Source organism: Schistocerca cancellata, chromosome 1 (genome assembly GCF_023864275.1).
Source record: "Schistocerca cancellata isolate TAMUIC-IGC-003103 chromosome 1, iqSchCanc2.1, whole genome shotgun sequence".
NCBI classification, from domain to species: Eukaryota; Metazoa; Arthropoda; class Insecta; order Orthoptera; family Acrididae; genus Schistocerca; species Schistocerca cancellata.
Window position 1 is genome coordinate 246,318,514 of NC_064626.1, and position 16,156 is coordinate 246,334,669.

Here is a 16,156-nt window from a genome sequence, read left to right on the forward strand (position 1 = left end):
CTCTTCTCTTGTCTTATCAGACCACCTAATTTTCAACAGCCTTCTGTAGCACCACATCTCAAACGCATCGATTCTCTTCTTTTACGATTTTCCCATAGTCCATGAATCATCTCTAAACAATGCTGTTCTCCAAACGTATACAGGGTTATTACAAATGATTGAAGCGATTTCACAGCTCTACAATAACTTTATTATTTGAGATATTTTCACAATGCTTTGCACACACATACAAAAACGCAGCATGTCCCCATCAATGAGTTCGAAAGCATCGTTGATGCGAGCTCGCAGTTCTGGCACGTTTCTTGGTAGAGGAGGTTTAAACACTGAATCTTTCACATAACCCCACAGAAAGAAATCGCATGGGGTTAAGTCGGGAGAGTGTGGAGGCCATGACATGAATTGTTGATCGTGATCTCCACCACGACCGATCCATCGGTTTTCCAATCTCCTGTTTAAGAAATGCTTCTGCTTTAGCCTTTTCCGTAAGATTTCCAAACCGTCGGCTGTGGTACGTTTAGCTCCCTGCTTGCTTTATTCGTCGACTTCAGCGGCTACGCGTGAAACTTGCCCGCACGCGTTCAACCGTTTCTTCGCTCACTGCAGGCCGACCCGTTGATTTCCCCTTACAGAGGCATCCAGAAGCTTTAAACTGCGCATACCATCGCCGAAAGGAGTTAGCAGTTGGTAGATCTTTGTTGAACTTCGTCCTAAAGTGTCGTTGCACTGTTATGACTGACTGATGTGAGTGCATTTCAAGCACGACATACGCTTTCTCGGCTCCTGTCGCCATTTTGTCTCACTGCGCTCTCGAGCGCTCTGGCGGCAGAAACCTGAAGTGCGGCTTCAGCCGAACAAAACTTTATGATTTTTTCTATGTATCTGTAGTGTGTCGTGACCATATGTCAATGAATGGAGCTACAGTGAATTTATGAAATCGCTTCAATCATTTGTAATAGCCCTGTATTTTCAGAAATTCCTCCCTCAACTAAGGCCGATGTTTGATACTAGCTGACTTCTTATGGCCAAGGATTCCCTCTTCGCCTGTCCAATCACGCTTTTTATGTGCTCCTCGCATCGTCGATCGTGTATTGTTTTTCTTTCAAGGTAGCTGAGTTCCTTCACGGCTAATTCTGACTGTAAGTTAATCGCATTTCTGCTACTGATTATTACTTTCATCTTTCCTCGGTTCAGTCTCAATCTCTATTATTTACTTATTAGACGAATCCATTCAAGAGGTCCTGTAATTCTCCTTCTGCAACGTCACCATCGAATCTTATCTTTTTTACCTTTTCCCTATAGCTTACACCAATTTTTCTTAGACTACATTGAGTGCATTTTAAATTATCGAACGCTTTTTCTATGTTAACAAATTGCGTCAGGGCTGCATATCCGGTACTTTCACCTTTCCTAAAGCCAAACACATACTTATCTGACAGAACCTGAATTTTCTTTTCTATTTTTCCACATATTATTCCTTCGCCTATAAGACCATATTGTCTCTAATCAACATTGCAGAGCGTTTATAGCCATAAGCCTTTAACTCAAGACGAATTTCAGGACAAATACAACAAACTCAGGATTGTCCAGGTTAATGAGAAGACTGCATAGATAAAGGAGAAAAGCTGATAATCCAAAACACCAAAATACACAAATTTTTTATGTTCTTAAAAAGCACGTTACGTGTCATATTTTGAACCCCACTGCATTACTTACACATTACTCTACGCAGACTGAAAACATTTTTAGAAAATTGAAGAACACACTGTATCTCGTGCGGTGTCTTAGTTCACTTTCCGACACTTTTTTTTCTATCTTTCATTCACTTTTCAGTGTGGGATTTGGGTTCTGGGCCCACATCGTCTTCCGGCGGTAAAACATGAATTACATGGAGAATAGTGTATCCTAAAGGAAAATGACGATAGTGGTAATAAGTGTTTTAGAGCGCTAAACAGCGAGGTCATCAGCTCTCTTCTAAAAGAAAACATTCAGCCTAATTATTACAACAGCATATTCAGGGAACTGCATGATTTCGCTACAAAATTGAATAAATCAACAAATAAAACTAGGAACGAAACAAAAGCGGTGAAAATCAACTGCCTGGCCTTTGTGGATAACCATCCAGTCTGCCATTCATACAGAAGTAACTACCATCCAAACACACCTACTGGGAAAGAAAAAAGACCTTCAAATCTCGACATCAAAAACAGAAAACGTAACAGGTGTCTAAGTCCCCCCAAGTCGTTGAAGACAGATACTGTAAAAGATGACAAAGTTCAGAAATTCAAATATCTCGGAGAAATAGTTTAAACCGTTTGACTGACAAAAAGCAAACAACGCCAGATCTCGTAAAATGGAAAAGGAAAGAAGATTAGCCTTTAAGATCCAATCGACAGCCCGGTCGTTAAAGACGGAGGACCCGCTCCGATTACGAAAGGAAAAGAAATCGGCACTGCTGTTTTCAAAGGGCATCCCGGCATTTGCCTGGGGGGTTTTAGGGAAATCGCGTAAGTCCTAAATCTGGATGGTGCGACTGGAATCTGGACCTTTATCCCCCTCCATACGAGTCCAGTTTGTGCCACCTCACCCGGTCCCATAAAATGGAGATGGCTACTAACTTCCAACAACACCTATGATGAAAAGAACGATTTTCATTAATGAGAAAATTAAATGCTATGAAACTTAAAACCAAATGCTCTCTACGCTGCAGGGTGCATTGCCACATTTAAAGTAGGAGAAATAGAAATAAATGGAGAAAAGAGAGAGAAAATGCTTTGAAAAATTGTAGGGCCTACCGTAGACAACAGTGGCAACTACACATTAAAAATGGACAAAAATTGATTTGAAAAAATTCTCCAAACTATCACACTATATAGAAAAGGCGGATCAGTTTCTTTGGACTTTTGAAAGAATGGAGTACAAAAGATTAGCTAAAGGCAGCTTCCAGTATTTCACTAACAAAAAGAACAAAAATCAGTGGTTCAAAGGTACTCAAAAAGTCTTACAAGAAACGAAATTAACTGAAGAAAAAACATTAAAGCAGAAAAATTCAGAACTAAGACAAAAAACTGCAAGTGTTTTCAAGAAAAAAGAGAGGAAACCTGGAAGAATTTAATTCAGGGACAACAACGCCAACAGGTCGAGAGAACGATACAATACTGGGAAAGAAGAAGGAAGGACCTCATTCGAAAGAACAGTTCCGAGCAGTTGTTCTACGTGATCCACATCTGGTCGGATTCGACGGAAGAAGACGAATTCTACAGATCTGGTTTTTATTTTTTCAAAAACCCACCAATTATGCTCGTATAATCGGCATACCGGCTAATAACGAGGTAGTTCTAGTTTCTTGGTTTCCGTAGGAACAGTACTAAAATTTGTACATAAATACGTTTGCTACGATAAGACCAACAATTAATAAAAGCCATAGCAGTATCAGCACAGTGACGAAGCTTGAGACATTGACGTGTGGGTACTCGTGTTGCAGGTCTGCCATCACCGTGTTCCCGCAGCGCACGGACGGAAAGCACGACTACAAAGTCTGGAACGCCCAACTCATCAGCTACGCCGGCTACAAGAACCCAGACGGCAGCATCACGGGAGATCCCAACAACGTCGAGTTTACCGAGGTACGTTGCGACCCATCAGTTACGTCGATAAGCTTATCTCCTTGCCTTTGGTAGATTCTAACTAAGTCAGATTTATAATGGAATCTCCCAATCTGTAGCGTACTGATTACTATTTTGTAACTTGCTGACAGATTAAAATTCTGTATCGATATCAGGAGCCGCGCGGGGTAGCCGCGCCGTCTACGATGCCTTGCCACGGTTCGCGCAGTTCCCGCCCCACCTCCCTCCACCCTGTCGGAGGTTCGAGTCCTCCCTCTCGCATGGGCGCGCGCGCGTGTATGTGTGTGTGTGTGTGTGTGTGTGTGTGTGTGTGTGTGTGTGTGTGTGTTTTGTCCTTATCGTAAGTTAGTTTAAGTTAGATTAAGTAGTGTGTAAGCCTAGGGACCGATGACCTCAGCAGTTTGGTCCCATAGCAACTTACCACAAATTTCCAACTTCTCGGCATCGGAACTGGGAAGCTTAATCGGGGTGAGTGTTGCTCACGAAAGGCTAGATTCCGAGACCGAATCCAGCTAGTGATACGAACAACCTAGTGAAAAGAACTGACTCATTCGGTTGTTATTTTACGTTTCGGTTGAGTTATTAATTCGTTCTTCTGAGTGAAATTAGTGTGTGGGAACAACCGAATGAAAACAGTCGATTCAGTCGGATATAGTTTTGAACTCACCTAATCCCGGCACATTCAGTTCTGAGCGGAAACAATCTATACTTTTTGTATTGTTAAATCATTACTGTTGACTGCACTTTGATATCGCCTGTCGTCACTGTTATTGTCACGCTGATGTTTTGTTTTTATTTGGTGTCATTAAGTACCTTTCAGTTCGTTTTTCCGTGCGTATTTATGAATATTACGTTTACTCGATACTGGACTTTTTTGTCTGGATCAAATTGTCGACACGCTCCTCTGCGAGGAATAGGATAAAACATACGACCGGATAAAAAAGATCCTTGATAAAGCTTCAATGCGAAGTACAGTATTTGCAAGTACCATTCATAGTCTGCAACTACATTAATTAAATTCAAGAAAATTAATGAATGATACGTTTTTCGGAGAAATATACTTGCGACAAGTGGCAGAAAGAACCTCACAACTTAAAAAAATTATATTTCATATGCTTCCTGTACAGGTCACAGATCAGCATTTACCGAAAGAGAAATATAGTTGATGGGCGCAAATCTGCTGAAAAAATAAACAGAGATCCAATGATTGTAAATTTAAAATGTAACTCCTCATTTATTTAAACTTGCGACATTGCACCAGCATTCAAACTTTTAAGACCAACCAAAATTTGGTATTTAACACTGGAAGTACGAGTATAGCATTCGCATATAAATAAATAAATAGAGAAATTTTGAAAATTAGCAGTGCACTTTTTCTCATTTGCTTGTTCTTGAAATGCGATAACTGTCTTTAAAAAAAGTTGGTAACGCTAGTCAAGACTCACATGTAACAGAAAATGCTGAACAAATATACAAGTAAATACAATACAATCCTGAAACTCTGTGGAAACATTCACGTAACTGAAGTAACCGTGAGAGACTAATATCAGTCGGTTATCTCACATCAAGTGAAACCTCTGAAACCCGACGAGTGAGTGAAAAAAATTCGTAACGACTGCGCAACGGAACTAAAGGATCACTTTTTCGAAAACCGGTAACTCTCTCCCATTGCGACGCATTAGTTTGAAATATGACTCAGAGGTGGCTACAACCTTCCTCTATAATCGTGCAAAAGTGTGGCGACCTGCAACATCATCCTCGTGTCCAGCGATGCTTCAAACAGCAAAGTGCCGATATATGCTTAAAAAAGTCCGAAGCTCAGAAGCTCATATGACGTGTAAAGTGTGTTAATGATGTCACTTTGGCGCCGAATTTCCCCAAAATTCTGCACAACGCCGCCATCGACGTGTCATACGATGAGAAAGTTGTCTTACATTTCACCTCTTCTTTTGATGCCTCTCCGATGCAGGTGAGAACTGCGAATCTCAGCGTTGAAATCACGCTATTTTATTATGAGACACGCTGGCGCTCAGAATCGACACTACAAGAGTTCAGGAAGTGGTATAAAGGGCGTCAATGAAACCACCCCCTCCCTTGGGACGTTGATTCCCATACATTTCGCTGCGGAAAACGACATTTTGCAGTTCGGTGAGCAACAGAAAGACATTCTTCACGATTTTTGATACTGTTGACATCTCCCTGACGTTTCAAACCTTCTCTAATGACATCGTTGGCTAGTAACTCCTCTGAACATGATCTCACCCCTTTGGAGTGCAGTGCATCCGCAATTTTTGTTGTGGTGTACAGACTGGAACCACTAGGGAGAGTTCAAAATCATTCCATGAAATCTAAACGTCATCCAAAGCAGCAAAGGCGTCATATGCGTTTACAATCCCCCCCCCTCCCCCCTCTGGTGTGATTATGGAGGGGTGAGACATTGACACATGCGTGAATAAAAAGGGAAAGGGTCCTTCTAATACCCCCCAGTTCAGCAACAAACTCGGTGGCACCCGCCCCCATTTATTGCAAAATGTAAAAATGTGACTTAACAGAGAAAAACTTCCAAGAAGTGCTGGGTTCCTGCAACTAGGCAACCACTTGATACACCTCCGGTGCCAGTGGCGCCTTTAATTCTGTTGCGCAGAGACTCGTTTCAAAATGGTTGCTTCATTCCACTGGAGAAACCGACTGAAAGAAAACACGATCGACATATCAGTCGTTTGTTAAAAAAGAGTTGCTTGCTCTATCACTAACCCCAGCTGACACAAAGTTTCAATCTCTCAGGAAGTGAAATAACTGGCCATACTTCGTTGTATAGGCAATGATTAATTCTGAATACAACAATTAGGCTGAGGCTCAGCTGTATCCTTCTTTCTAAAAATAACACCCCAGCAAAGTGTACAGAATGGGTATTGTGTAACTCGTGAGAGTAAAAAGTCGGTACTGACTGAAATAAAGCTCAGGCCTCAAACGGCCTGTTTTCTGTGCCACCCAGATACCTCAGTCAAAAATGGCTCTAAGCACTATGGGACTTACCATCTGAGGTCATCAGTCCTAGACTTAGAACTACTTAAACCTAACTGACCTAAGGACATCACACACATCCATGCCCGAGGCAGGATTCGAAACTGCGACCTTAGCAGCAGCGCGGTTCCGGACTGAAGCGCCTAGAACCGCTCGGCCACATCGGCCAGCTTACCTCAGTCGCTAAAATCACTACATACCAAAGTGCAGGTCATTGTGAGTGGAGGAAGAACACCTTTCCCACAAGCGCTTCAACCCACCCTGTGAGATATCCTAGCCAACTATGCCATATGACATTTACATTTATTTACACACCCTGTCATTCCATCCCTTCAGTATTGTCCTCGATTATTCCAGAAGAAAATACACTCTAAGTGTGGTTTGCGTACTGTAAGACCTTCGGTACACACACCGTCAGATTATTCGACTTGTCGCTCTAACGAAGTGGGCAAGTGTCAGCAATATGTGTCGTGGTCTTATTGTGGCGTGTTTATCTTTTGCCTTTAGGTCAGACGATAGAAATGCCACTTGCACGCTTAGAGTAGCAGATTGACGGTGACCAACTTTAAACAGAACTTGATTATTTTCACACACATTTATTAAAATAATAAACAACATAGACATTACGTAACTTGATTCTGGATGCTGTTTACAATTTACAATCTGAAGTTCCTTTGGTCTTGGTACGTTAATCTTATTCTCACATATCTCTGATACTTGACAAAGTGTCTATACATTTCTCTTCATGGCTATGTACAGGAATATGATAATCTTATTAGGCGCGGACTGAAGCTTGACTAAAGACTAAGGCAGACTAATGCAGACTGACGCAGACTAATGCAGACTGACTAATCGGAGGTCTGTACACTCTTTATAATACCTCGCGCGTTCAGGTATCACTGCGCGAGTGTGATCCGCGAGGAGAAAAGGTTCTACATTAGCAGCAATCTCATTGGCTGCGTTACATATTAGTACGCGGATCGGCGGAAGCAGAATTTGGTCCGTCTCTAAGACAGCGCCATCTCGTAGTGTGGAGACGGACGAGCGCTGCGCCTGCGCTGTTGTGCTTAGTGGGGCGCGTTCTAGTGGGAAAGTTGTGTAAGCGCTGACTACGCGGAACTATGTACACAACACTAAGACAACAAAAGATACACACCACGAAGGTATTATCCGAATGCTAGGAAACCGATTGATGTGATGTACATGTACAGACAAACAACTGATCGCAGTTTGAGAAAAAAATGGATGACTTGTTCAAGAGAGCTTCACAAACTGAGGGACTCAGTAACGCATTGATCCACTCTGGACTTCATGCCAGCAGTTATTCGGCTTTGCACTGATTGACAGAGTTGTTAGATATCTTCTTGAGGGATATCATGCCAGATTCGGTGCAACGGTTGGAGGCTCTGCCTCTAATGCTTCAAACATTCTAATTTGGGGAGAGATCCAGCTATCTTGCTGGCCAAGGTAGGGTTTGGCAAGTACGAAGACAAACTCGTCATGTACGGGTGGGCGTTATCTTGGTGAATAGCAAGCCCAGGATTGATTGCAGTTAAGGGCAACAAAACTGGGCGTAAAATATCCCGAAGTACCGCTTCGCTGTAAGGGTCCCATGGATGACAACCAGAAGGGTCCTGTTATGAAAAGAAACGGCATCTCAGACCATCACTCCTGACTGTCAGACCACATGACGGGCGGATGTGGGGTTGATATCCCACCACTGTCCATGGCGTCTCCAGACACGTCTTAGGCGTGGAATCTCAATGACTAGAGTACAATTGTCATCGATGATGAGTTCCGCTTCGAACAGAACCTGATGACAAGCGAAGACGTTTCTGAAGACTGTGGTAGGATGCTAATCTGACTGTCGCCCGACGTACGGCCCAACAACCGAGGTCTGGGGTGCTATTTCTTTTCTAGCAGGATCCCTTTGGTTGTCAATGGCGGCACCCTGACAGCACAGCCGTACGTCGACGATATTCCACGCCCCTTTCTGTTGCCCCTCATGGCAAGCTATCCTGGGCTTGCATTTCAGCAAGATAATGCCCGCCCGCACCCGACGAGAGCTTTTTACTGCTTGTCCTCGTGCTTGTAAAACCAAAACTTGGCCAGAAAGGTCGTGGGATTTCTTCTCAATTGAGAACGTTTGGAGTTTCATGAGCAGCGCCCTCCAGCCGCTTCGGGATTTTGACGATCTAATGCGCCAATTGGACAGAATTTGCCACGATATCCCTCAGGACATCCAACAACTTTATCAGTCAATGCCAAGTCGAATAACTGCTTACATAATGATTAGAAAGGGACCTACGCATTATTGAATTGCTCAGTTTTTGAAGCTCTTTTTCCTAAATAAATTATCCAACTTTCCTGAAATTGTAATCATTTGTTCGACTGCACACGGATGTCACATCTACCGATTTTCGTTTCATTCGGGTAATTCCATCGTGGGATGTAGTTTTGTTTTCTTTCCTTACGGTGTAATTCCTTCTCCTGTTAGTCCACTTAATTTTCAGCGTCCTGTAAAACCACATCCCAAACTCTTAGACGTTCTTCTTATCTGGTTTTCTCACAAACCATGATACACTCACGTAAAATACAGTGCTCCAGATGCGCATACTTAGATGTTTATCGTAAAATTAATATCTATGTTTGACAGAAGTAGACCCCTTTTAGGGTAGTATGCCCTCTTTGCGCGTATTAAACCACTCCTTGCTTCCTCCATCATGCCTTATTTTGCTTCAGAGTTAGAGAACTTTTTCACTTCGTTTACTAAGTGGCCCCCAGTTTTGATGTTCAGTTTATTGTTAATCTCGGTTCACTCTTCGTTACGTTTGACTTTCTTTTGTACACTCACAGCTCATATTCTTTGCTCATTAGACGGATAATGCAGAACAGCAGTTACTCAAATACTGTAACTGTTACTAATCTTCACTGAGGTAGAAGAAGCTGAAGCTTTCTTCACTTTCGTAACTGTGTTTTCTGTGTACATGTTGAACTGTAGGGAAGAAACTCTCCATTCCTGTCAGCCGCTCTTTTTAAACCGAACACTTCTCTCTTATAATAAGTAATCATTATTTACGACAGATTGTTTGGGCTTTATCGCTATTTCCAAGTACCTGTGATTAACAATTTTGAGTGAGAACGGGTACCGACGTCAGTGTCATTTATATTAAAGTACCTGTATTATACTCACGTCTAGATTGATGTGACGTGCATATTATCTCGTTAGTGGGCTGTCTCATGACTGTCACTGTTTTCATAAGATAGTAAATGATGTCAAGATGTTGAATATACAATGTTAATTACGACGTGACAGTAATTTGACAGTTCCACCCTTATAACATTATATGTTTACAAAGATAGTGCAGATGAACAGCGACATTATTTTATTAACTAAAATTTGTTACGATCGTCTTTCGTTGTTGCATATCCACTTTCGTGTTCTAACAGTTCAATAAAGTTTTTAAGGTAGTACTTGTGTCTAAGTTCTGTATGTTCATTTAATATTTCTTGTGATTATTTTCTCGTGTACCTACAGATTTCTAATTCTTCAAGAATGTTCATTACAAAACCTTTGGGTATTCTGTACAGAATTTGTAGTGCACTTTAGATCGTATCACTAGTGTGATTTTGATTTTCAAGGGTAGAAAGAAACTCGACAGACTATATTCGATCTCTGTAATGTGTTCTCTATATCTCACGTTAAAATTTCTTCCTGTTTGGCCAATGTACCATTCCTATTTTTCCCTCTTGATTATTTCGTATATTATAAGAGAGCCACCTTTTCCTATAACTTTCCGCAATAGCGACTATGAAATAAGAAGTTGAGAATCACAGTTATCTCTTCTCTGTTGCCCACAGGACGTCAACCCCACCCGCTTCATTGTAAAAGGCAATAGGCCTGGCAGCTCAGTTCCTTGTTCGCAGAAAGCTTCAAAAATTTGCTCAGCATTCTGCCCTTCAGCCAAACAGCACTGACGCTCAGACTTAATTGCCTTTTGTCTCAGTTATGAACGTCCCTTTTGATGCTACCAGCTCGTCCGCTAATTACACTTCTCGAGGCTGCCCTTGCGGTATGTTCCTGTACCGTCATTTACATCCTAATGTTCCGAACAGATTTCTTTGGAAACATTCTGGCTTTTAAGATAGAAAATCTTTCAAGAGCAGTCTGCGAACACTGGAAACGATACCAAAGTCTTCTGTAGTCAGTTTAGAAAATTTCGTCATTCAAGTCCCCACTTCCTCTTTCCACCAAAGATTACCAACAAGCATGAAGCAACTCAAAAGAATTAGACACTTCCAAAAACGAAATCCGTCACCAGTAATTAACTGATCAGAAATTCATCCTCGAGCTCCTCGCCCAGGTCTTGATGGCAAACGGGATGTCGACGTCCGCGCCGTGTCATTCTCCGTCATGAGGCGTCATACGGATGTGATATGGAGACGCTTTCCTGGTCGTTTCTCCGACATCCCAGGCCGTGAAACCGCTGCTCCTTGCTCACGCAGATCCCCAATCGGCATACGAGGCTGAGTTCACTCCATGCCAGTCATCCTACCACGCAAAATTACCCGGACTTCGACACGGTCATCCTCAAGGCTAGAAAACAATACGTTACATTGATTTTGCTGCTTTTTTTCGATACATTATTTGTCACCTAAATATCAGATAAATTTTGCTTCTAATCTGAGATACATCGTTCACACAATTCAAGAAATTAATCACATTATTATTCTAATTACTCTAGAATCATGTAAAGCAAATTACACATTCTAAAAATACGTTGAGAAAATTATTGATAATATTTCTCTGTTTTACTATCATTTCTAATCGATGATAACGCACTTATAAATATTCTGTTTCTGCCTAACAACAGAATGAACTATCAGAAACTGATTAACTGTTTACATTATTAATGGAAGCTTACTCAGCAGTTGCTGTTAACAGCCATGTTCAAGATGGTTTATTGACAAAGTTGGGACGAATATCTAACAGATAGGGAAACAAAATTAAATCACTGTGTAGAGACAGCAAGTGGAGCAGGTGTAAAAATGTTCAAATGTGTGTGAAATCTTATGGGACTTAACTCTTAAGGTCATCAGTCCCTAAGCTTACACACTACTAAATCTAAATTATCCTAAGGACAAACACACACACCCATGCGCGAGGGAGGACTCGAACCTAAGCCGGGACTAGCCGCACAGTCCAAGCAGGCGTAAAAATCTCTAGATAAAGAGAAAGAGAGGGAGGAAGAGGGAGAGAGAGAGAGAGAGAGAGAGAGAGAGAGAGAGAGAGAGAGAGAGAGAGAAGGTTAACACGTTATCACGTTATTTACATGGCAAACAGGCCTAATTATTGGAAACAGACATTGCATGAATAAGGAAGGTGAAGAGATGATTCAAGATGGTTCAAATGTCTCTGAGCACTATGGGACTTAACATCTGAGGTCATCAGTCCCCTAGAACTTAGAATTACTTAAACCTAACTAACCTAAGGACATCACACACATCCATGAACGAGGCAGGATTCGAACCTGCGACCGTAGCAGCCGCGCGGTTCCAGACTGAAGCGCCTAGAACCGCTCGGCCACCCCGGCCGGCTGATTCAAGATGGTTTAGAGAAATTTTCTGTTGGTGAAAGAGAACGTGATAACGTAAAAAAGTATTTAATGACACTAGTCAACAAATTTGAAATTTTTTCAGTATCAGGTATGTAAATGAGTGGATTTACCTAATTTTGGGTAAAATCACATTTCCTCTATCACGTCACATTTTCTAGATAGACAGCAGAATCAAAAATAGTAGTGGTGATAATTGGCAGAATTAAAACAAACATTAAATGAATATTTAGAACTTTATAACTCAATATTATTAAAAAAGCACATATAGACATGACGCAGGTAGAAAGTCTAAATTAGTTCACAATATTTTCTTCAACTTAATACTTCTTTGCTATTCGAAAAATGTGCTCTTCTCTTTTCTGCAGCTTCTTTATCACACCTGCTATCCAGTACCGTTTGGTAAATCTTGGAGCACACCCATATAAAAAGAAGCAAAAAATTACACGTGTGAACAAAGGAATGCTAAACAAGAACATACGGAAAATAAACTATAAAAGCCCTTAGAAATTCAAAAGTCTTGCGTGCTAGAACAATTTCGAATTCTAAATACCAACCTACGTACTAAATGTTATCTCATCTCAGAATCAAAACGTCTGTTCAGTATTGTAATCACCAAAATTTGCAATCAAAACTTTCTACCCAGTAATGCAAAAATGATTCCGTACTGAAAACACAATGCAAGCGAACATTTTGGACTCAGTCAGAAATTAGACGTAATGGAAGCACTGGAAAGAATGACTATGAGGAAAATTTAATCAGAGATGACAGTGTTGTAATGCTCGGCAATGAGTTACATATGAATATAAATAACTGAAACGTTAAGAAAAAGTATTAATATTGTTTGACCATTTATTTACTATGAACGACAATATGCATAACTACAAAGAAAAACAGGTACCTCTTTGAAAAGGAACTAACAGCATTTCCAATCGATTTGAAGAAAATTTAAACTAAGCAGCATGAAGAAGCAGCCAACAGGAATTGTTTCACAATGAATTACATTAAAAACAGATGGATCCCAAGGTAAAAAGGAGGAAAGTTAGCATGCGATATGACAAATAAAACAAAAATCACACTGTGAAATGATGTTCCAGAAAAACAACGCAACAAATTGGAAAGAAAGAAAAATAGCACAGAGCTACAAATAAAATGAGAAATGTAACGGAAAAGTACGCCGTCTGTAGTCTTGCTAACACGTAGTGTTCATTGGCGTTTAGAGTTTCAGGAGATCAAGGTAAAAGGGATTTCGTCCGAATAAAGCGGTAGAAGGGCCAGCCACTCTTGATGCAGTCTGCAAAGAATAGCTTATCTTTACGCAGCTGTACCGTAATGCGGGATGTCACGTTGTACAGTCGTATGCGTTTCATCTCTTTGTCAGGTCGCTCCCTAGAAAGCTACGGCGCGCCCTCATGTGAAGTGAGTCTGTGTCAACCTTGCGCCTGTTCGTTTCATATTTCCTTAATTAGAAAAAAGAAAGCTAAGTACTACCTGACGTACCTAACTCCTTTGTATGAGAAGTATGCATTTTACTGGAGGAATTTTTTTGTTAGGATAAAAATATGTTTACCGTTCTCTTCAAATACTAGCGTGATCTGTAACAGTAGCGCAAATGGTATACGTCATGTTAAGACATTCGTCAGACGGTAAAGAACCTAAAACAAGCCACCTAAACAACGATAATTTCTTACATTATGAAATACGGTGCTGTGTAGTATCCTCAGTGATTGGTGCTGAGAAATGAGTGAACAGAATGGCAATAGCTTTTTATATTCTTTGCAAGAAGTGTAAACAAAACAGTATTGTTCACTAAAGATAGCAGACTAGCCTGTTTGAAAGGGTGAAACCTCCAACTCCCATCGTGTCATCCTGACTTAGATTTTCAATGGTTTCCCTAAATTACTTCAGGCGAGGTAATGATACTATGCTGTGTTCGCATTAACCCTCTGTCCATAATTATGATGTATAAATGGAGATGATGTTTTAACTACTGACGACGCCTTTGGCACAATTGTTTTTGTATCTCCACTTCAGGTTGTGATTTCAGTGTATTTTAGTTCTGATGAAGGTATATTTAGATATACCGAAACCGTGGTCAAGAATTTTAATAAATCTTTATACTGCAACTGTTTTGCTGCTATCATTTACCGTGAAGAATTTCAACAGTTGCTGTTTCAGCCATGTTTAAAATCTTGAACTCTAGTAATATTGAAATAATGTCAATAACAGCCTAACTCGGCTCGTTTTGTTATTAGCGTGCGACACTTCTCAGATTCTCGCAGTACATTGACACAGATGTGAAACGGAAATGCTGCTGCGAAAGGATGGTTTCTTTCATGGCTGTTAAACAGAGGAGCTGCTCAAACAAAGCTCTTGCACTGCCCATTAAATTCTCATTAGCAAAAGGGTCGCGTCCAGCGAAATATTATGAGATTACTCCCCTTAATGCTTAATGTTAGCTGCTTTCAGTATACCTATCTGGAAATATGTATGCATTTGCTCGTATATATCAGCTTCGAAAATGGGGCAATAATTGAATATATTTTATGAAATAGTGATTTTAGCAATAACTGTAGTATCGTAATGCTCACTGCAATGCTTAAGACGCTAAATTCGTTAATCAGTAACAAATAATGTAAAATTGAAAATTGACATTCGTGTTCTGGTAGTTGAAACATTATATCCTTTTAATAAAAATACGTTAAAGTTAAAACTGGAAACGTGATAGTACTGACGATTATTAAAATCATTTAAACAGAGAATTTCCAGTTACTATTGCAAAGTACATTTGAATGGTCTTTCCGAAGTTATTAGCTCTTGGTTTCAGAAAACATAGGTCAGACTGTCATTATTATTTAACTTTTGAACAATTGTGAGCTGCTATACCCGGCCGGTATGGCCGATCGGTTCTAGGCGCTTCAGTCTGGAACCGCGCGACCGCTACGATCGCAGGTTCGAATCCTGCCTCGGGCATGGATGTGTGTGATGTCATTAGGTTAGTTAGGTTTAAGTAGTCTACGTTCTAGGAGACTGATGACTTCAGATGTTAAGTCCCATAGTGCTCATAGCCGTTTTTGAGCTGGCATAAAGCATTGTCAAAGTTTCAACTGTTTCAAACTGATCACAAAAAATGTTATTAGATAATTGTTCATTCATTTAATGACGCAACTTGGAATTTCACTTAAGGAAAGGAAGGATCCTGTTATGGAAAATGTTTGAATTGAAACATAACAATTACTTTCACAATGAAAAACTATAATTGAACACTATCGGTTCAAAAAGCTGGAATGTCCGTACAAACTTGTGCGATAAACTGGTTAGATCTTACTTTGTGTTGAATTTGCTTAAGTGCTTCGGCGGATAACATTACGTTGCAATAAATGGTACAGGCTCTTCATGGTGTCGATTTACAGTATAACGCACTGAGCCCAAAGTATTTTATCGTCAGTGAAGCTCTTGAAGTTTTGTACTGTGCCCACATAATTCAAAATACTGCCTGTCCATACAAAATCTTCTTATTGCAACATAACGATGAACATTTCAGCACCATCATAACCACACACGAATCTCAGCACATTCTGCCTATAATACATTTTACGTCTGAACCAGAAGCAGTCTATAAAGCAATGCAGTGGCTGCATTTCCAACAACTATTTCGGGTAGCCCCGATAGATAAGCTTATAGATAATGTTACACCTTTAACTATTCCAGCGTGTCTACATACAATTCTTTAAACATTTACCATTAATATATTGACATATAGGCGGAATTCAATAACTTTAATAAAACTTTCGCAGCTAAACATTACAGAAAAAATATACAGGGTGACAATTATTGAACTGTATGAAATAAAATCGTCATAACTTCTGAACGGTTTATGTTAGGTCGTTCAAA

The 16,156-nt window shown here is 40.5% G+C and overlaps 1 protein-coding gene across 1 annotated transcript in view; it reads left to right on the plus strand.

Annotated features, from left to right (window-relative positions):
• The window catches only part of LOC126170151 (nitric oxide synthase, salivary gland), a 718,067-nt gene that overhangs the window by 464,312 nt on the left and 237,599 nt on the right, over positions 1–16,156 (plus strand). Inside the window, exon 5 of the mRNA XM_049920700.1 lies at positions 3,482–3,623. Within this exon, the coding sequence (XP_049776657.1) occupies positions 3,482–3,623 (142 nt within the window). The remainder of the gene's footprint in view (positions 1–3,481; positions 3,624–16,156) is intronic.